General features: G+C 37.6%; 2 protein-coding genes across 2 annotated transcripts in view; one reads left to right on the top strand and one right to left on the bottom strand.

Moving 5' to 3' along the window:
- LOC127453680 (pituitary tumor-transforming gene 1 protein-interacting protein-like) overlaps positions 1-11,417 on the bottom strand; it is a 29,590-nt gene extending 18,173 nt beyond the window's left edge. Inside the window, exons 1-5 of the mRNA XM_051720247.1 lie at positions 11,191-11,417; positions 10,804-10,850; positions 9,091-9,199; positions 6,175-6,283; positions 1,629-1,694 (exon numbers count right to left, since the gene is read on the bottom strand). Coding sequence (XP_051576207.1) covers positions 1,629-1,694; positions 6,175-6,283; positions 9,091-9,199; positions 10,804-10,850; positions 11,191-11,278 — 419 coding nt within the window. The 5' untranslated portion in view covers positions 11,279-11,417. The remainder of the gene's footprint in view (positions 1-1,628; positions 1,695-6,174; positions 6,284-9,090; positions 9,200-10,803; positions 10,851-11,190) is intronic.
- Positions 11,418-19,070: 7,653 nt separating this feature from the next.
- The window catches only part of LOC127454540 (DNA repair protein XRCC1-like), a gene marked incomplete at its 5' end in the record, with an annotated part of 21,152 nt that continues 19,066 nt past the window's right edge, over positions 19,071-21,156 (top strand). Inside the window, 4 exon segments of the mRNA XM_051721839.1 lie at positions 19,071-19,145; positions 19,278-19,384; positions 19,538-19,697; positions 20,191-20,195. Coding sequence (XP_051577799.1) covers positions 19,071-19,145; positions 19,278-19,384; positions 19,538-19,697; positions 20,191-20,195 — 347 coding nt within the window.

Here is a 21,156-nt window from a genome sequence, read left to right as displayed (position 1 = left end):
GTATAGGTGTATATATACAGTATATACAGTATAGGTGTGTATACATATATATATATATATATATATATATATATATATATATATATATATACACACACACACACAGTATAGGTGTATATATACAGTATATACAATACAGGTGTGTGTATATAAATATATATACAGTATAGGTGTATATATACAGTATATACAGTATAGCGTGTGTGTGTGTGTATATATATAGTATATATATATATATATATATATATAGACAGTATAGGTGTATATATACAGTATATACAGTATAGTTGTGTGTGTGTGTGTATATATATATATATATATATATATATATATATATATATATATATAGACAGTATAGGTGTATATATACAGTATATACAGTATAGGTGTGTGTAGGTGTATATATACAGTACATACAATACAGGTGTGTGTATATAAATATATATACAGTATAGGTGTATATACACAGTATATACAGTATATGCAGTATAGTTGTGTGTGTATATATATATATATATATATATATATATATATATATATATATATATATACACACACACAGTATAGGTGTATATATACAGTATATACAATACAGGTGTGTGTATATAAATATATATACAGTATAGGTGTATATACACAGTATATACAGTATATAGGTGTGTGTGTGTATATATATATATATATATAGACAGTATAGGTGTATTATATACAGTATATACAGTATAGGTGTGTGTAGGTGTATATATACAGTACATACAATACAGGTGTGTGTATATAAATTATATATACAGTATAGGTGTATATACACAGTATATACAGCATATGCAGTATAGGTGTGTGTGTCATATATATATATATATATATATATATATATATATGTATAACACACACACAGTATAGGTGTATATATACAGTATATACAATACAGGTGTGTGTATATAAATATATATACAGTATAGGTGTATATACACAGTATATACAGTATAGGTGTGTGTGTGTGTATATATATATATATATATATACACACACACACACAGTATAGGTGTATATATATACAGTATATACAGTATAGGTGTGTGTGTATATATATATATATACAGTATAGGTGTATATATACAGTATATACAGTATAGGTGTGTGTAGGTGTATATACACAGTATATACAGTATATGCAGTATAGGTGTATATATACAGTATATACAGTATAGGTGTGTATATATATATATATATATATATATATATATATATATATATATATATACACACACAACAAGATGAGGTTTATTGATGAGGAATAAAAAAAACCTATCTGCATCTATCTTTAGAGGTTTTTGCCGATAAACTTCTAAAAGCAACTATCCGCACCAGTTAATCTGTAAAACATATGTACTGGTCTACCTCTGGTTTATACTACATACGGCATCATTTTAAATTTAGTTCGTTGAGGTGACGTCACGGAAGGCTGTCAGTTCTCTGGCGGACGACAATGATCTAAAACGTGATAAAAACTTTAGCCATGTTTAAAGGTTATTCAACTGTGGGACGCCTGCAGTGATTAAAACTGTTAATGTGAGATACGAGTTGACTTCACTGACATCAGGAGTTAATACAGTAAAACTGTTTCTCACCGTTCATCAGCACGCTGTCTGATCTCCTCTCGTCTCCTGGAAAACTGCTCAGCCTCATGATCAACACTAAAATAACAAACATAATTATATTTATTTAAACAGTATTTACACATCAATGTAGTATGTGTTGCACGTTCTAAAATAACACACTCAATTTAATTATTAAGGTAACATTTTTGAACATTGGCGGGTTTTTTATCCCCTTTTCGCCCCAATTTGGAATGCCCAATTCATACTACTTGGTAGGTCCTCGTGGTGGCGTGGTTACTCACCTCAATCCGGGTGGCGGAGGACAAGTCTCAGTTGCCTCCGCTTCTGAGACCGTCAATCCGCGCATCTTATCACATGACTCGTTGTGCATGACACCGCGGAGACTCACAGCATGTGGAGGCTCATGCTACTCTCCACGATCCACACACAACTTACCACACGCCCCATTGAGAGCGAGAACCACTAATCACGACCACGAGGAGGTTACCCCATGTGACTCTACCCTCCCTAGCAACCGGGCCAATTTGGTTGCTTAGGAGACCTGGCTGGAGTCACTCAGCACGCCCTTGATTCAAATTCGCGACTCCAGGGGTGATAGTCAGCGTCAATACTCGCTGAGCTACCCAGGCCCCCAGACATTGGCATCTTTAATTAAATTGCCATTGTTGCCATTTTATAAAAGCAATAATATGATAACAGACAATGACGATGTAACTTTTAATAATCTGAGTAAACAAATCTTCTGCCAAGTAAAACAATTTATTAGCTTAACTATCTTAACTATAGGCTGTTTACATTGGCGAATCAATGCAGCAGCTTTGCTCATAACAGCTCTGAACGCGGCTCATCCAATCATCATTTAAAACTCAAAACTATTCATTTTGTAATTAGCGGTTACCTTCACAGGAGCAAAGAATGATGTTCCACATTCACGAAACTGGAAGAGAATAAGTGTGAACAGGAAGAGTAATCGTTTGGAATGATGCCGTTTTGTTTCTCTGAGGAATAATGATCTGTCACGTCTGATATTTCAACATCATATGACACGTGTGATTGACATGAAGCCGTTGAGCAGACGAAACATTTGCCCAAATGCAATCATATCAGACTGACACACTGACATGCCCTTATCAACAGATTAAATATAAATACTGGCTTCTTTAAACATCTCTCTCTCTCTCTCTCTCTCTCTCTCTCTCTCGGGAGAAACAAAATATTTATAATACTCTTATTAAATAACTAAATCCAATATAAAATTGTGCAAATGGCATTTGCTTGTTAAGCTTTAAGCACAGAATAAAATCGCAGTTGTTAGGTCAGTGTTGTGAGGTGGAAGTAAAACCCAACATTGTGCTTTTTAAGGCATTATAGATGTAAAGTATATATTAAAATATATTACTCAAATAATAATCAGCTCTAAGTCTCTTATCTCCAGCCTGTGTCACTTTATTTTAACCTTGTGCGACCCCGCGTCCACATGCGTGGATGTTGTATTTTGGCTTCGCTATACGCAAAGCATAATTTAAATTAATTGAAACCGACTGAATACTGTTCACAAGACTCTAGTCACTCTCCTACAGACGTAGTACTAACAAAAGTGCCTCTGGTAAGAAATCTCTTTACGTTTTTTAATTGAAACCTGTTTGTTTGTAAAGAGTAGAGTCCATACAATGAAAGTGGATGGTGATGTATAATGCCAAGCACCAAAAAAGTATTATAAAAGTAGTCTCTACTTCCTGTGTGCTCAAATCTCATTGACACTTCTGTTCAAGTCAAAATTCACGATCATGCGGCTTCCCATTGAGTTGACTGTATTTTGCCCACTGAAGTTCACCATGCAAAGGTAAAGTGACCGGACCTATTACATGAGTGTAAAAACACAGAGTTTATCCGCAGACTGTGTTGATGTTCTCCTCTGTAACTTTAATTCAAAATATATAAATGCTATTGATGGGGAGCCTGGGTATCTCAGCGAGTACTGACGCTGACTAACACACCTGGAGTCGCGAGTTTGAATCCAGGGCGTGCTGAGTGACTCCAGCCAGGTCTCCTAAGCAACCAAATTGGCCCGGTTGCTAGGGAGGGAAGAGTCACATGGGGTAACCTCCTCGTGGTCACGATTAGTGGTTCTCGCTCTCAATGGGGCGTGGTGAGTTGTGCGTGGATGCCGCGGAGAATAGCGCGAAGCCTCCACACGTGGTAACGCGCTCAACAAGTCACGTGATAAGATGCACGGATTGACAGACTTAGAGTGCACTTAGAAGTCAAAATTGCACTTCTTTAACAGGATAGGTGGATTAAAATAAGTGTTGTTGTAAAACAGAAGCTAGAGGGTAGAGTCACATGGGGTAACCTCCTCGTGGTCGCTATAATGTGGTTCTCACTCTCGGTGGGGCGTGTGGTGAGTTGTGTGTGGATGCCGTGGAGAATAGCATGAAGCCTCCACACGCACTATGTCTCCGTAGTAACGCGCTCAACAAGTCACGTGATAAGATGCGCGGATTGACGGTCTCAGACGCGGAGTCAACTGAGATTCGTCCTCCGCCACCCGGATTGAGGCGAGTCACTACGCCACCACGAGGACTTAGAGCGCACTGGGAATTGGGCGTTCCAAATTGTGGAGAAAAGGGGAGAAAATCAAAAAATGCTATTAATGGCATTGCTCCCGTCAAGGTCAGGACAATTACTGGCAGGCGTAAAGCACCTTGGAGAAACACAACAGCAGTACAAAACATGAAAATAAAATGCAGAAAAGCAAAACGAATATGGCGGAAAACACAACCTGAAATCCATTATAACATCTATAAAGACAGCCCTCATGCTTTCAGTTTGGAACTAGGCACAGCTAGGCAGACTTTCTTCTCAAACATTATTAACAGCAATATAAACAACACCCGCACTCTATTTGCTACTGTAGAGAGACTAACTAACCCCCCAACACAGGTTCCCTGTGAAATGCTGTCTGCCAGCAAATACAATGAATTTGCATAATTTTTCATGAAGAAGATCAATGATATAAAAATGGAAATCAACTCGTCCTCATGTTGCACCGAGGTCAGACAGCACCCACTTCAGAAATTAGTCACTACTGGGGCTTTTCCACTGCACAGCTCAACTCGACTCAACTCTGCTCGCTTTTTGGGGGGTTTTCCACTGTGGATAGTACCTGGTACCTGGTACTTTTGTTAGTACCACCTCGGTCGAGGTTCCAAGCGAGCCGAGCCGATACTAAATGTGACATCAAAACCCTGCAGATCACTGATTGTTCAGAGAGAATCGTCACTACCAGCGTCACTGGATTTGCGACACGGGACATCAACCCGCTAGTTTTAAAGTTAGCAACAGCGACAGCAGTATCATTTGTTCACGCAACTTTCTGATTGTAAAAAGAAATGGCTGTGTGCAAAACCACGCCGTGGTCAATAAACGAGGTGCAGACGTTCCTCTCGTTAGCGACGAACGAAACGACGCGAAACGAAAAAGTCTTTCAGGAAGTGTCTCAGCTGTTGGCCGCACACAGCTACCACTGGACCTACCAAATTCGACCAAATGGACGCTATCTGTGGCAACAGACAGGTGAGCAATGGGAGGGAGAGTGCCCTGGATCGGCGTTGTTGGAGTCCACGATGGAGGATAGTACGTTTTGTTACGTTAACTCTATATTCTGCTTGAAAGCTTCACTTTATTTAGTTGACCAGCTACTGGAAAGCTTGCTTCTAAAGCAACCAGGCCAATTTAACTGTTACACTTGTGTAAAATCACCATGCAACACCTGCTTTATGCAGCACCATGAGCTAGCAGCTAACAGCTAACGATCGTGTTATTGTTTATGGTCAGTAATGTTTGTGTCGCGTTTAAGATGACGTCACGACGGTAGAGGCGGCACAACTATAACGATCAGCCTATAATCCCACCCATGTTGAGGCGGCACTAAACTGCAGTGGAAAAGCAAGCTCAGAAAAGTAAAGTGAGCAGAGTCGAGTCGAACAGTAACGTGCAGTGGAAAAGTGCCATATGTCAGAATATCCCATTAAATGTGGGGTGTGATGGATAGAGTGTAGTGTGTAGTATGTAGTGTGTGTAGTATGTAGTGTGTAGTATGTAGTGTGTGTAGTATGCAGTGTGTGTAGTATGTAGTGTGTGTAGTATGCAGTGTGTAGTATGTGTAGTATGTAGTATGCAGTGTGTGTAGTATGTAGTGTGTAGTATGCAGTGTATGTAGTGTGTAGTCTGCAGTGTGTGTAGTATGTAGTGTATGTATGTAGTGTGTAGTTGCAGTGTGTGTAGTATGTAGTGCGTAGTATTTAGTGTGTAGTATGCAGTGTGTGTAGTATGTAGTGTGTAGTATGTAGTGTGTAGTATGCAGTGTGTGTAGTATGTAGTGTGTAGTATTTAGTGTGTAGTATGCAGTGTGTGTAGTATGTAGTGTGTAGTATTTAGTGTGTAGTATGCAGTGTGTGTAGTATGTAGTGTGTAGTATGTAGTGTGTAGTATGCAGTGTGTGTAGTATGTAGTGTGTAGTATGCAGTGTGTGTAGTATGTAGTGTGTACCTACCTTCTTGATCGGCTGCATTTACAGCAGCAACAGCAGCAACACACAGTGATGGCCAACAGCAGCGCTCCACACAACACCGCTAACCCGATGATCAACGCTTCAAAATTCACTGTCATAAAAACAAAAACAACACAACACAAATTAACACTTACATTTATACATTTGGCCAAAACATTTATCCAAAGCTACTTACAAAATGAGGAAAGATACAACATAAGCGATTCATCAGTGCATTAAAGCTATGCATTTTATCATTATTTATGCTCCCTAGGAATCGAACCCATGACTTTGACGTTGCTAGCTGAACTATAGGAAACTCTACTGATGAAAGGGAAACTTACTCCCACAGATCTGTTGTTGATTGTCAGAGTGAACACAGTCCTTTAGTCACTACTGCCACCTACTGAATGTTTACGAGTCAGAATATTGCCATTATATACAGGGTTAAATGTTTTTTCCTCACAAGTGTGAATTTACTTGATTTTTTTGTGTACCTTGAATGCACTTTAGATAAAAGATTCTGCCAGGTGAGAATAAATGTGTAGGTTTACATCAACACTTCTCCTAAACAGATGAAAGTCAATCCGATGGGCTGATATGACTTATCAGATTTAACAGTGACTCACTATATGACCTTTTTGGAAATGAAAGTGAAATAATAAAAACAGACTTAATTGTCTTTATGCAATTACTTTTCTCTTTTGATTTCAGGGTGAAATAAGACCTACACAAGTTTTGTTGATTTCACTTTAATTTCCAAACACATCATCACCTAGACATCTGAGCAGTACAAGACTTGGTGATTTTTTTCTCCACTTGCCATCTGAACATACAAAAAACCTTTGGACTTGATTTGATAAGTGGTCGTAAAAAAAAGTGACGTCTTTACTGTTCACGGTCAAAATTGACCGAACATAGGAAATGAATGGAAGACTAATATGCAGAGCAGTTTTTTTTTAGTTGTCAAATATAATATATAAAAACAGCCACAATGCAGAACAAACACACACAGAAATGAAGGGGTGAGACTATAAAACATGCAGAGTGGAAAACATACACCCCCTCACACACATGCACATACTTACACAAACACAAAAATGAACTGGTGACACTATAACACAGAGTCGTTTTTTATTTTGTCAAATAAAATCTATAAATTAGCCACAATGCCGAACACACACACACAGAGAACAAAGAACAAAAATCTGAGTCTTCTGTTTTATACACTAATTTAATTTTTACAGTTCATTTCTTTTACAGTTGTCTCCACTTCTGAGACCGTCAATCCGCACATTTTATCACGTGACTCGTTGTGCATGACACCGCGGAGACTCACAGCATGTGGAGGCTCATGCTACTCTCCATGATCCACGCACAACTTACCACACGCCCCATTGAGAGCGAGAACCACTAATCGCGACCACGAGGAGGTTACCCCATGTGACTCTACCCTCCCTAGCAACCGGGCCAATTTGGTTGCTTAGGAGACCTGGCTGGAGTCACTCAGCACACCCTGAATTCAAACTCACGACTCCAGGGGTGATAGTCAGCGTCAATACTCGCTGAGCTACCCAGGCCCCCTCTTGACATTATTATTAATTTAAAAAAAAAAAGTTATTCCATTTTTATGTTTGAAATAAATGATTGGAAACAAAATGATTATTCGATGTCTTCTCTTTGTAACACCAGGTCAGGTTTGACTGTAAGCATTATGTGACATTGCTGCAAAAAATGACACTTCAAAACAAATAACAAAAACACGAATGCTAAACCTCGACAAATAATAGTTTGATAATGTCTAAATATATATCCAAATGCATAACTTGTGATAAAATGTAGAATTACTACACAGTAATGCAGTGGCTGCATAGAACACTGCCGCCATCTACTGGCTATTATTGTCATAACATGACTTTCATGTCAAGTTATTTTAATATTTTCTTCATGTTTCAACTCATAGAAGTGTAGGTATTTACTGTATTGAAGTTACATAAATTGGCTATTTTGCATATGCAAATTAATGGCGAAATCGAGAAATGTATATGTAAATAAGATCTAAAAAGCATTAAATTCCAAAAGAAGTGCATTATTTTTTTCCTTCAGGGAAGAAGAAACGTTGTAATTTATTTAAAAAAAAAAAAGTTGGTTAAAAAGTTAGGGGCCTGGGTATCTCAGCGAGTATTGACGCTGACTATCACACCTGGAGTCACGAATTTGAATCCAGGATGTGCTGAGTGACTCCAGCCAGGTCTCCTAAGCAACCAAATTGGCCCGGTTGCTAGGGTGCGTAGAGTCACATGGGGTAACCTCCTCATGGTCGTGATTAGTGGTTCTCGCTCTCAATGGGGCGTGTGGTAAGTTGTGTGTGGATGCCGCGGAGAATAGCGCGAAGCCTCCACACGTGGTAACGCGCTCAACAAGTCACGTGATAAGATGCACGGATTGACGGACTTAGAGTGCATTTAGAAGTCAAAATTGCACTTCTTTAACAGGATAGGTGGATTAAAATAAGTGTTGTTGTAAAACAGAAGCTACCAAAAGTCGACCAGAGAAACACCTGACACGTTTGCTTTCATTGTGTGAGCGGCATGATAAAATAGGAACAACTGTATGATTTTATTCATTCAGGATCGTAAAAACAGTGTGGTTAAGTTATAAAGTAACTGATACCCTTCATCAAAGGAAGTTGAACAGGGGACTTCCAACTCTAAACCCAAGTCTCGAACTTTACAAACGATGTGGTATTACTTCCATTTTCTTAACAGATGGCAACATTTATTACATTTTGATGAAAAATTACAAAGACAAATCATGTTGAATCATGCATAATAAGACCAGGATAGTCATGTTGACTTCTAACTAAAATGGTAAACGACTAGTGAAGCAGGGTAATTTTACTGTGGTTCATGTACTTACACCAGCAAACCCCCCATCGTGCCTTAGAGAGTTTACACACTGATGCTGGAGGAATCACATATGACACGGGATACTCCGAGCAGATGTTGTTGGTCAGACACCACAAACACTGTTAGAAAGAACATTTTTTGCATATTATTCCAAAACAATAAAGAAAGAAAAAAACTCATATCAGTAAATAAAGTGTGTGCTGGGTCATTCCTGTTATGCAGTTCAATACAAACACCCGTATGTGTCCCTATCATATATGTCTTAAAGGGGTCATGCCTTTATATATATATATATATATATATATATATAAATATGTTCCTTAAGGCTCACTTATAATACAGGTCAACTTTTTTGCACAGAAAACTGATATATTTGTAAAACATGATCATTTTCCACCCTCATTCTGAGCCTCTGTCAGAAACAGTGTGGGGTAAGTTACTCTAAAAATTACTAAATTACTAATTACTAACTACTAATTACATCTACAGTGTAATTAGATTACTGTACTAATTACTCTGTCTGAAAAGTAATTGAATTACTTATTACTAATTACTTTATAAAACCCTGATCAACCTCGACCAGATGAACAATACAAGGATAGACATGAAACTGTTCTTTTAATTCTTTCAAATAAATCATATAAAATCAAATAAATTATTCATGAGCTGGCCAAACAATTTAAGGGGGCGGCGTTAAATTAGAAAACATATATTTTGGGGGTCTGTGTAGCTCAGCGAATATTGACGCTGACTACCACCACTGGAGTTTGCTGGTTCAAATCCAGGGTGTGCTGAGTGACTCCAGCCAGGTCTCCTAAGCAACCAAATTGGCCCGGTTGCTAGGGAGGGGAGTGTCACATGGGGTAACCTCCTCGTGGTCACTATAATATGGTTCGCTCTCGGTAGGCCACGTGCGAGTTGTGTGTGGATGCCGCGGAGAATAGCGTGAAGCCTCCACACGCGCTACGTCTCCGTGGTAACCCGCTCAACAAGCCACGTGATTACACTGAGATTCGTCCTCCGCCACCCGGATTGAGGCGAGTAACTACGCCACCATGAGAACTTAAGAGCACGTTGGGAATTGGGCATGCGAAATTTAAAAAAAAAAACATATCACTTTTTTTCAATGAAAAAGTAATATAATTACAGTAATTAATTACTTAATAATGCATTACACCCAACACTGGCCAGAAACGCTTGGTTTTGGTGCTGCTTCTCCTTTAAGACTTGACAGTACACGCCCACTGTTCTGATTGGCTCTCTGCTCTTGATTGACATGCCCTCTCTTCTTGCCATCTCGGAAGTGATTAAAGGTAAAGTAGGTGTTGATGTGTTGTTGTGGAGGCGGTCAGATATAAAAGTCAATCACAGTGTGACATCACAATGAGGAGGAAGTAGAGAACGAGTCATTTTGGCAGCTTGGTTTCAACAAATGCTCTTTTTGTAATGAAGAGAAAGTTTTGAGTTCTGAAACTTACAGTATGTTTTTATAGTACAATGAGCTCTCATGTGTCAAAAGATCAAGGAACATTTGATTCCTCATGACCCCTTTAATATACCGGATAACTTAATTTAAACATTTTTAAATATGTAAATCTTATTAGCTAGCTTTCGTTTATGAAAATATCACAATTAAGTGAACAGTTGAATTTTAAATAAATTTACTACTACTAAATTTACTATATAGCGCCTTTAAAGATGGTATAAACTACATGTGTCTTACAGAAACATTGGCAAGGCATGTATCACAGGAAGTCAGGGTGTTGCATGCTGTGGTGAGAAAGAAGAATATTTAAAACATGATCATGATTTTAAAAGACTTTACAGTAAAGATGTGTGAAGAACTGCCACAAGACTTTGAACTATCTGACCATTTCAGACATTAACACACTTTAATTTTGAATTTAATTAAAGCCCTGTAAAAATGATAGCCTTTTTGTAAATAGTAGATATAAAATTATAGCTACTATGTTTTTCTAAAGGGAGTGACAACATGTACCACTACAATTATAGAATGATCACATTAATAATAATAATAATAATAATGTGTATGCAGCTCTTTTCGTTTTTTTATATTTGAAAATGAAAATGCAAGTAGGTAAGAACACACGTTTGTGAACTGGTGGATGAGTTGTCTCCGAAGTAACACAAATCAACAGGAAGACAAACATTGAGCCAAACACGCTGGTTTTATCCATGTTGTGGAAGATTTAAAGGCTGCACAGCAGAATTATGTTCAAACGATCCGTTTAATAAAATAAAACTCGCAAAACTGTTGTTGAACGCGGAGCTGAGAGACAATCAACAGACCGATATCAAAGTCTATTCCGATAATGAACACCCGGAAGCAAAACAGAACTTAATAAGAACGTTTCAAAATAAAAGTTCTAATAAAAACACTGTCAGCGTTTCAAAATAAAAGTTCGTAAAAAAAAAAAAAAAAAAAAGCATTTTAAGATTTTTAAAATAAAAGTTTTTTGTAAAACACAGTAAGCTTTTCAAAATAAAAGTTCTAACAAAAACACTGTCAGCATTTCAAAATAAATGTTCTTATAAAAAAAAAAAAAAAAAACACTGTCCGCGTTTCAAAATAAAAGTTCATAAAAAAAAGCATTTTAAGCTTTTTAAAATAAATTTTTTTGTAAAACACAGTAAGCTTTCAAAATAAAATTTCTTATAAAAAAACACTGTCAGTGTTTCAAAATAAAAGTTCTTATAAAAAAAACACTGTCAGCATTTCAAAATAAAAGTTCATAAAATCTGTCAGCGTTTCTAAATAAAAGTGCTTATAAAAACACTGTCAGCATTTCAAAATAAAAGTTCATATAAAAAAACACTCAGCGTTTCAAAATAAAAGTTCATAAAAAAGCATTTTAAGCTTTTTAAAATAAAAGTTTTTGTAAAACACAGTAAGCTTTCAAAATAAAACTTCTTATAAAAAAACCACTGTCAGCATTTCAAAATAAAAGTTATTTAAAAAAAACACTGTCAGTGTTTCAAAATAAAAGTTCTTTAAAAAAAAAACACTGTCAGCGTTTCAAAATAAAAGTTTGTAAAAAAAGCATTTTAAACTTTTTAAAATAAAAGTTTTTTTTGTAAAACACAGTAAGCTTTTCAAAATAAAAGTTCATAAAAAAGGATTTTAAGCTTTTTAAAATAAAAGTTTTTTGTAAAACAAAGCTTTTCAAAATAAAAGTTATTTAAAAAACACTGTCAGCATTTCAAAATAAAAGTTCATAAAAAACTGTCAGCATTTCAAAATAAAAGTTCTTATAAAAACACTGTCAGCATTTCAAAATAAAAGTTCATAAAAAACTGTCAGCGTTTCAAAATAAAAGTTCTTACAAAAACACTGTCAGCATTTCAAAATAAAAGTTATTTAAAAAAACACTTTAAAAAAAACACTGTCAGCGTTTCAAAATAAAAGTTCTTTAAAAAAGCATTTTTTTAAGCTTATTAAAATAAAAGTTTTTTAAAAAACACTGTAAACTTTTCAAAATAAAGGTTCTTTTAAAAAAGCATTTTAAGCTTTTCAAAATAAAAGTTATTTTTAAAAAATCATTTTAAGCTTTTCAAAATAAAAGTTCTTTAAAAAAGCACTGTAAACTTTTAAAAATAAAAGTTATTTAAAAAGCACTGTCAGCTTTTCAAAATCGAAATTCTTTTAAAAAGCACTTTCAGCTTTTCAAAATAAAAATTCTTAAATAAAAGCACTGTCAGCTTTTCAAAATAAAAGTACTTAAAAAAGCTCTGCCAGCTATTCAAAATAAAAGTTAATAAAAAGCTCTGTCAGCTTTTCAAAATGAAAGTTCTTAAAAAAATCACTGGCCTAGCAAAAGGCCTGTTTCACTGCTTGTTTAAGTGGCAAGTATTTATTTATATTATTATGCACACTGTAGACGGCATTGCATAGCAGAAGATTAGCTGCAAGTAGAGTTTTGTTGCTGGGCCTTTTTTGTGCATGACACTCTTAACTCAGCAGAAAATACAGTGGAAAAAGCCCTATAATTCTATTTATCAACACAATATTTTGCAATATTTGCTTTAATGAAGCAACATGAAATACTGAAGTGAAATACTCCCTTATTATTCGACAAAAGACATCTGTCATGCCTCATGCAAGTTAAACAGGCAAGTGACAGGTGCGCAGACTGTATATATTATACAGCAGAAACACTCTTGGTGTGAAAACTCAACACCACCTCTGTTGCGCTGCTTATAAACTGCTTATGTGAGTTGTGTGAAACAGGTCTGTACGGAGATAGTAACCCTCATTCACAGTTTTGGGAAGAGCATTTCATGCTCTTGAATAGTAGATAGTTCCTCTCTCTCTCTCTCTCTCAGCTGAGAAGAACTCTGAGCAGATGACGTCACAGCAGATGAGAATAAAGGAGAAGAAGAACAAGTTGTCTTTCTGAGTATATAGCTCAAGACTCTCAGCCACTTCAGTGTCCTTGTAGAATTTATTCATGTATTCCTGCACCTGGTCTCTGTGAAAGCCAAGGACGTCAACTTTGATAAAAAAAAAAAAAAACTTGTAGTGTGGATGATTTAGATGTTAGAATGACTCGAGAGGCCGGAAGAAGGTTTCCTTTGATCAATGCAAGAATCAGTACCCAAAACGACACATTGGATTCTGCATTTATAATATACTGGCCTTCACTAGCAACTATTCTGAGCTGTGACATCAACGGCAGCAGATGAGGAATAATATTAGACCGTTTCATGCTTTTAAGAGCCCTCCAAAAAATATCTGCTATAATATAGTGATATATTTTATATGCTTTTAGAATACCCGTTTGAATGACCCTCAATACAGAAGGATGCTTTGTGCCCGCAGAATGGTGTAGTTAACACATCTAAAATAGGTATTAGTGGCAATAATTATGTTTTACTTGTGGATTTTGACTGTACATTTAATAAAGAATAGCAATAACGCTTGCCAGAAAATATGACTCAATTAGCTGTGCGGTAAAATAGACCTAATGCACGGCTTTGCTCTTCATTTTGTTGCATTGGTGCTAAAAACGCATTTTTTCTTTGTCAGTATAAAGATAAAGAAATATGAAATAGAAAGACGTGTTCATTCTTTATGACTAAAATCTCATGAATGCATATCACATCACATTTCTGACTCACGACCTCTTAAATACAAACTTCCCATCCAAACGTTTTGTCACAGCTATGAAACATGTGTTTCTACTTGCTGATCAGATGCAGGGGGAGGGACATTCTCATTCTAGAGGGCATGTGACTGGACAAAAATCTGTGCAGTGCAGGATGAGTCATCAATATTTTGGGGGCAGTGGAGAATTTAGGCATAGGTGACATGGGCAGCCATCTTGCTGGGGGAGGCACGGACTCCTTCAGCTGGGGATTTTGTGTATCTTTTTTTATTTGTTTTTGTTTTAGGGGGAAGTCACTCAAAACTGAAGGTCTGGAGAGTTTTGTAATCACAGTCTCTCAGCTGTTCCATGACGCTCCTGCTCAAATGTTTTCTCAAGTATTGATTATTGAATTCTGCAGGAAAATTCAAGTTGTTTTCATGTTGGTACGCGGTGCCCGTTTTACGCTATACGTAGTGCTGCGTGTTCTTCCCAAACAATTCAACCTTAGTTTCATCAGTCCACAAAACATTTTCCCAGTAGCGTTGTGGAGCGTCAAGGTGGTCTTTGGCAAACTTCAGGCACACAGCAATGGGCAGTGGTAGCTCAGCGGTTAAGGCTCTGGGTTACTGATCAGAAGGTTGGGGGTTCAAGCCCCAGCACTGCCAAGATGCCACTGTTGGGCCCTTGAGCAAGGCCCTTAACCCTATCTGCTCCAGGGGCGCCGTATCATGGCTGACCCTGCACTCTGACCCCAGCCTAGCTGGGATATGTGAAAAAAGAAGAATTTCACCGTATATGTGCAAATGTATAATGTGTGATAAATAAAGAAAATTAATTAATTATGTCTTTATTGGAAAGCAGCAGCTTCCTTCATGTTGTCCTGCCATGAACACCATACCTGTTTAATGTTTTCCGTATAGTAGACTCATCAGCAGAGATGTTCACCAGTTTCAATGATTCCTTCAATCTTCAACCTTCAGTGGAATTTCGCTGCAATAGTGGGGTTTCCCTCTTATGTAAAACTCCGGGATTCCCCCAATACATATGACCGCATATACGCCAATGTGAGGGACTGTCGATAATTTACATTGGTGAGTATAAATGGGTATATTTCATAGGCAATATTTTTTCCCCCACCCGTATTCTGGTAGGTCCCGCCTTCTGCGTTCAGATTGGCTACTTAGAGCTGCTTACAAGCGGTCTGCGATTGGCCAGTTGAGAAGTTGTTCATATCGCCTTAGTGACCATAGTATACAGAGTGACGTCATATCGTATAAGTTGCAGAAAAACAAACAGCCACTAAGTTCGAAGTTCAGTGCGAATTTCAAATGGTTAATATTAGACAAGACAAAACTATCACATGCATTTAAACAAGTTGTTTACAGCTTTGTTGATTAATATTATAACGGGGGCGATGTAACATCACAGCTTTATGTGTATCAGTGTGTGTGTGTTTTTACTCTATTCTGTCCTATACAACTGATAAACCTATTTCCTATACAGTATATTCCATACAGCTCAATATACGATATGTAACATAATTTGTCACTTCTTTTATTTACCTTCTTATCATTAATTAACTCTGAAATTAGTTTTTAATAATTTAGAACGTTTAACTATAAGTAGAGTGCTTAAACTTAAATTATCAAGATGTGTGTTTGTGTAGCAAACTGTAATATTAAGGCATTAAAAGTCATGTAAATTACATGTTTATTAAAAAGAATATTATTTCAAATTAACAATTAGAACAAAGGGATAGTTCACCCAAAAATAAAAATTCTCTCATCATTTACTCACCCTCATGCCATCCCAGATGAGTATGACTTTATGTCTTCTGCTGAACACAAATGAAGATTTTTAGAAGAATATCTCAGCTCTGTAGGTCTATACTATGCAAGTGAATGGTGACTAAAACTCAGAAGGTTCAAAAAGCAGATAAAAGCAGCATAAAAGTAATCCATAAGACTCCAGTGGTTTAATCCATGTCTTCAGAAGTGATATGTCAGGTGTGAGAAAAAGATCAATGTTTAAGTCAATTTTTTTTACTAAAGTGAAAGTGAACGTGTAGATTTACAGTAGAAAAAGGACTAAAATATTTCTCTGTTTCTAGGAATATGGTAAGAAATAATGGAAGTTTTTATATTTCTTAGCTTACAGAAAAGTGAGAAATACACTGTTAACTGTGAATAATTTGTTTTTGTTTTCCAACCTCTCTGTGTAAAATTATAAAAATGCACAATCTAGAAATAATGATAGCCACAGAATGTAGAAGGGTCGGCATGCCTAAGAGCATGAAATATAATAAATATATTATAAACATAATTTATAATCGATCTCACATTGAGGGAAAATCGTCGTTAAAGATGTGACATTAGTGAAAGTGGCACATACCTATACATGATGAGGTAAAACCATCGAAAATGCTTTAAAACCAGCAAATGTTTACTTCAGAGACATTGTTACGATATCCACTAATGTTGCATGACTGATTGAGTTAAGATTGAAATCACAATAAGGTTTTGCGCGATTACTAAAGCTTGAAAGGCTACGTTTAAAAATAGACTGTAATCAGCTCTTCAGTCAGCATTGTGTAAGCAAGCGGCGCCCTCTAGCGGTCTGGACAGCATTTTCCATTATCCATTACACCACAATAGAACTTATTAAAAGGCGTTTTGTTCCTTTGGTAACTTTTTATTTTTCCATGATGTGGTTGGCATTTCCGTGGAATAACCCAACATAAGCTAAATATGAATTTGTGATGTTCTGCTATGTAAAGTTCAAACATGTAAAATGTGAGTTTTGTTGTTCTGAACTGAAAAAAACAGAAGTGCAAAAATGTTTTAGGAGTTAAAAAATAAAACATTTTCACATCAATCATCATGCTATGATATTTAGTTATTTTTCAATATTTCTTTCTCTGTTTATCTTTCATTGTGGCTCCCTTTAAAATGTTGCTGTCATGTGTTCAGCAGATCCGATCCATGTTCAATATAAATTATTTATTGTTAGAACAGTGAAAAAGCTTTCTTTAAAACACAATCTGATGACAAAAGATCGGTATCGGCCAAAAGATTTAATATCGGTGCATCCTTATAATAAATCACTAATAATTTTATTATATTTAAGCAATATCTCACATCTGTGATGCTCTGTTATGTACCACTTTCTTTTTTTTTTTTTTGTAGACACAAATAACTCCAATGTTATATTTTGGATTGTGCTGTGAAGTTCTGTATTAAAGCTCTTCATTTGATAAAAATAATACAATATTATATATAAAAAAAGAAAAAAAAACCTTTTTTTTTAAGTTGATTACAATTTTAATGAACTCATTTATTTAGACCCCATTACTCACCGATACCGATAACTGTTTTTTTCTTTCTTTTTTTTTCTGAATTCCATATTGTATAAACAAAATAGGGTCTAAATAAATTAATCGATATTGGCGAGTACTGAAAAGGAAGTATTGGTACTCACCGATACCGATAACTGTTTTTTTTATTAAAAAATTTGTTTCTGATGGGGGGTCTGGGTATCTCAGCGAGTATTGACGTTGACTATCACCCCTGGAGTCGCGAGTTCAAATCCACGTCGTGCTGAGTGACTCCAGCCAGGTCTCCTAAGCAACCAAATTGGCCCGGTTGCTAGGGAGGGTAGAGTCACATGGGGTAACCTCCTCGTGGTCACTATAATGTGGTTCTCGCTCTCGGTGGGGCACGTGGTGAGTTGTGCATGCATGCCGCGGAGAATAGCATGAAGCCTCCACACGCGCTACGTCTCCATGGTAACGCGCTCAACAAGTCACGTGATAAGATGCGCGGATTGACGGTCTTAGACGGATTGAGGCGAATCACTACGACACCACGAGGACTTAGAGCACATTGGGAATTGAGCATTCCAGATTGGGGAGAAAAGGGGAGAAAATAAAAAAAAAATATTGTTGTCTGGATATCCCTAGTATAAACGAGGCTGTGATGAGGAGGAGGGCGGAGCCGGGCCGTGACTACACAGGCCCGGCCCTCAATCTGGCTAATCAGCTGAGGAGAGGGATAAGTGCAACGGAATGTGGCAGTTCAGGAGCGAGAGAGCCACATGCAGCTGCCATATGTGTGTTTACGTTTTTGTGTCATTTTTGTTTAAGTTCGTATTAAAATATTACTTTGATTGTTCAGCCGGTTCCCGCCTCCTCCTTTCCCATTTCAATCCTGTTACATTGGTGCCGAAGCCCGGGAAGGAGGAGGGATGCGCTGTCGTGGAGTCCTCGCCACTGGCATCCACCTAAAGGAGCAGCCGCTGCCGGCCGCCTGGACGCGGAGGAACGGCCGCCATCCGCGAGGGGAGGAGGGGCTCACTGCCGGCCGCCTGGAGCAGTGGAGCCGCTGCCAGGGGCGGAGGAGTTCCCTACCGGCCGCCAAAACGCGGAGGGGCGTTCCATCCACCAGGGGTCGGAGGACTGGCTCCGGTCCACCCAGGGAGGAGCGGCTGTCGTCCGCCAGGAGTTATCGAGGACCAGGCAACGGCGTGTTTGATATTTGGAGCGTTTGTTTGTGATTTATTTGTTTACGTTCAGTTGATATCTGAAATTATATTTGTTGCTCCACCTTGCCCTTTCCCTCTCCTCTCCTCTCCTCTTTTTTGTTTTGTTTTGTTTTTCCCTCCCCTCGTCCCCCTCCCCAGCCCTAGAGAGGCGGGGAAAAGCCTGCTGGCAGGCGGGGCCAGAATCCAGTAATCTGAACGTCTGGATAAATTATGGAAAATCCTAAAAATATTGTGGAAATGAATTGTTTGATATTTGGAGCATTTGTTTGTGATTTATTTGTTTACGTTCAGTTGATATCTGAAATTATATTTGTTACAGACTCACAAGGCGATAACCTCCTGACCTCTGACCTCTGACACATACAGGAAATGGAAAGCTGCAAGACCCGGAGAGAAATACATTTCAGTGATTCTTCAAGTACGACGATTTCAATCGTACTCGGCCTTCCATTTCCAGTGGAATTATTATCAGCTGTGATTTTTAACACTTCTGTCTTGACACATTTGCAATAAGGTTTTTAAATGAAATGTTATTCTCTTTTGTGTCTAGTTTGAAAAGGAAGAGCAGATTCACAGTGTCAACATTGGAAATGAAGGCTCTGCTTTCATTGAGGTCCTTGTGGGTCACTCCACATCAGTGAAAGATCAGGATTTTGAGGTAAATGTCAAAGTTTGAAGCTTGTTTTATTTGTCAATATCTCAGTGATACTTTATTTATAACCTAATGTAAGTAATATTCTAAATCAGTCGATTTGTTTATACTGTGTCTGTGGTTGTGAGAGCTGTTGATGTGTGTTTGCATCTGTTGTTGGTTTTGTTGGTCGCCTCGTCCTTCATGTCACCTACAGAGAGTCGAAACGGCACAAACACAAACAGAGTTCGATTCTTCAGTCAAAACCAGCTGGTGAAGGCCACAGCGCAGGAGAAATGGGACTGTGTGAAGACTGTGTGCACGCAGCCTTACAGCAAGGTAAACCACCATCAATGAATATAAAATTAAATTCTGTCATCATTTACTCACCCTCATGTTGTTCCAAACTCGTATGCCTGGGTAGCTCAGTGGTAAAAGACACTGGCTACCACCCCTGGAGTTCGCTAGCTCACTAGTTCGAATCCCATGCGTGCTGAGTGACTCCAGCCAGGTCTCCTAAGCAACCAAATTGGCCCGGTTGCTAGGGAGGGTTGAGTCACATGGGGTAACCTCCTCGTGGTCGCTATAATGTGGTTCTCGCTCTCGGTGGGGTGCGTGGTGAGTTGTGCGTGGATGCTGCGGAGAATAGCGTGAAGCCTCCACACGCGCTATGTCTCCGTGGCAACGCGCTCAACAAGCCACGTGATAAGATGCGTGGATTGACGGTCTCAGACGCGGAGGCAACTGAGATTCATCCTCCGCCACCCGGATTGAGGCGAGTGAAAACCCCCCCCCAAAAAAAATTTATCTTTTTCTGTTCATTTTCATGCAGACTATGTCAGTCAAGCTTCAAGAGCAACAAAAAACACATGTTCTTAAAATCGATTTATTGATAGTCTTTCCTTACTGTGAAGGGCACAGACATAGAGGCAAAACCCAGATGCAGTTTATCATGCAACCAAATTCCCCAAAGTAACTTGATTTGATGCATAACACTGGACTTTTAACTATAAATTCTCCCGAAATACACCAGGGACTCTTTTTTTGAAATGTCTGTGCTACCAGCTCACCGTATAAACGCTATAATAAACAATAAACATTGTCATATGGGTTAATAAATGCTGTATTAGCAGTCATTTATCAACAGTAAATTATCATTCATCATTAGTAAGTCATCAGCAATTGCTTGTCATAATTGTCCAGTGTTGCCGTAATCTGCTATTGTAATAAATAGACTATTTTTCTTTTCCTTATGGACGCCATCAGTCAAAACCAACAAGAACATTCACATAAAGTTATTATTAATTTATATTTATGTGCTCAATAACAAAACCATATTTTTGTAACCCCTGAAAATAAAAACCCTCCAGCGCCGACCACGGAGGAACACAACATTAAAAAAAAAACTATCGGCATCGATTTTTGCAGATAATCGATAGTTCCAAAAAACAACTATTGGCTCCGATTAATGGGTAAAACCAATATATATCAGTCCACGTCTAGTCTATATGACTAAGGCACTATATTCCAACTCTTCTTAACGCTGCACTATGTCACGTTGTGCTCTCTAGCGACATCTGTGGTTGAAAGTTAAAACTGCAAGCAATTTGCGGAAGAACACTTTACGTGAGTCGTGTTTCGGCACTGCTCTTCTGGTGGATGAAACTCATGAATTGATTTGTTCATTTTTAACCAAAAAATCTTACATAGTGCAGCTTTAAATTATTCAATAGCTTCGTGTGAGGAACAGACCCAAATTTCAGTCTTTCAAAACTCATTCTTCAATTTGCATAATTAA

This window comes from Myxocyprinus asiaticus, chromosome 16 (genome assembly GCF_019703515.2).
Source record: "Myxocyprinus asiaticus isolate MX2 ecotype Aquarium Trade chromosome 16, UBuf_Myxa_2, whole genome shotgun sequence".
Taxonomy (NCBI): domain Eukaryota; kingdom Metazoa; phylum Chordata; class Actinopteri; order Cypriniformes; family Catostomidae; genus Myxocyprinus; species Myxocyprinus asiaticus.
The sequence above is the reverse complement of the archived record's forward strand: the minus strand, read 5'-3'. Positions and strand labels throughout refer to the sequence as shown.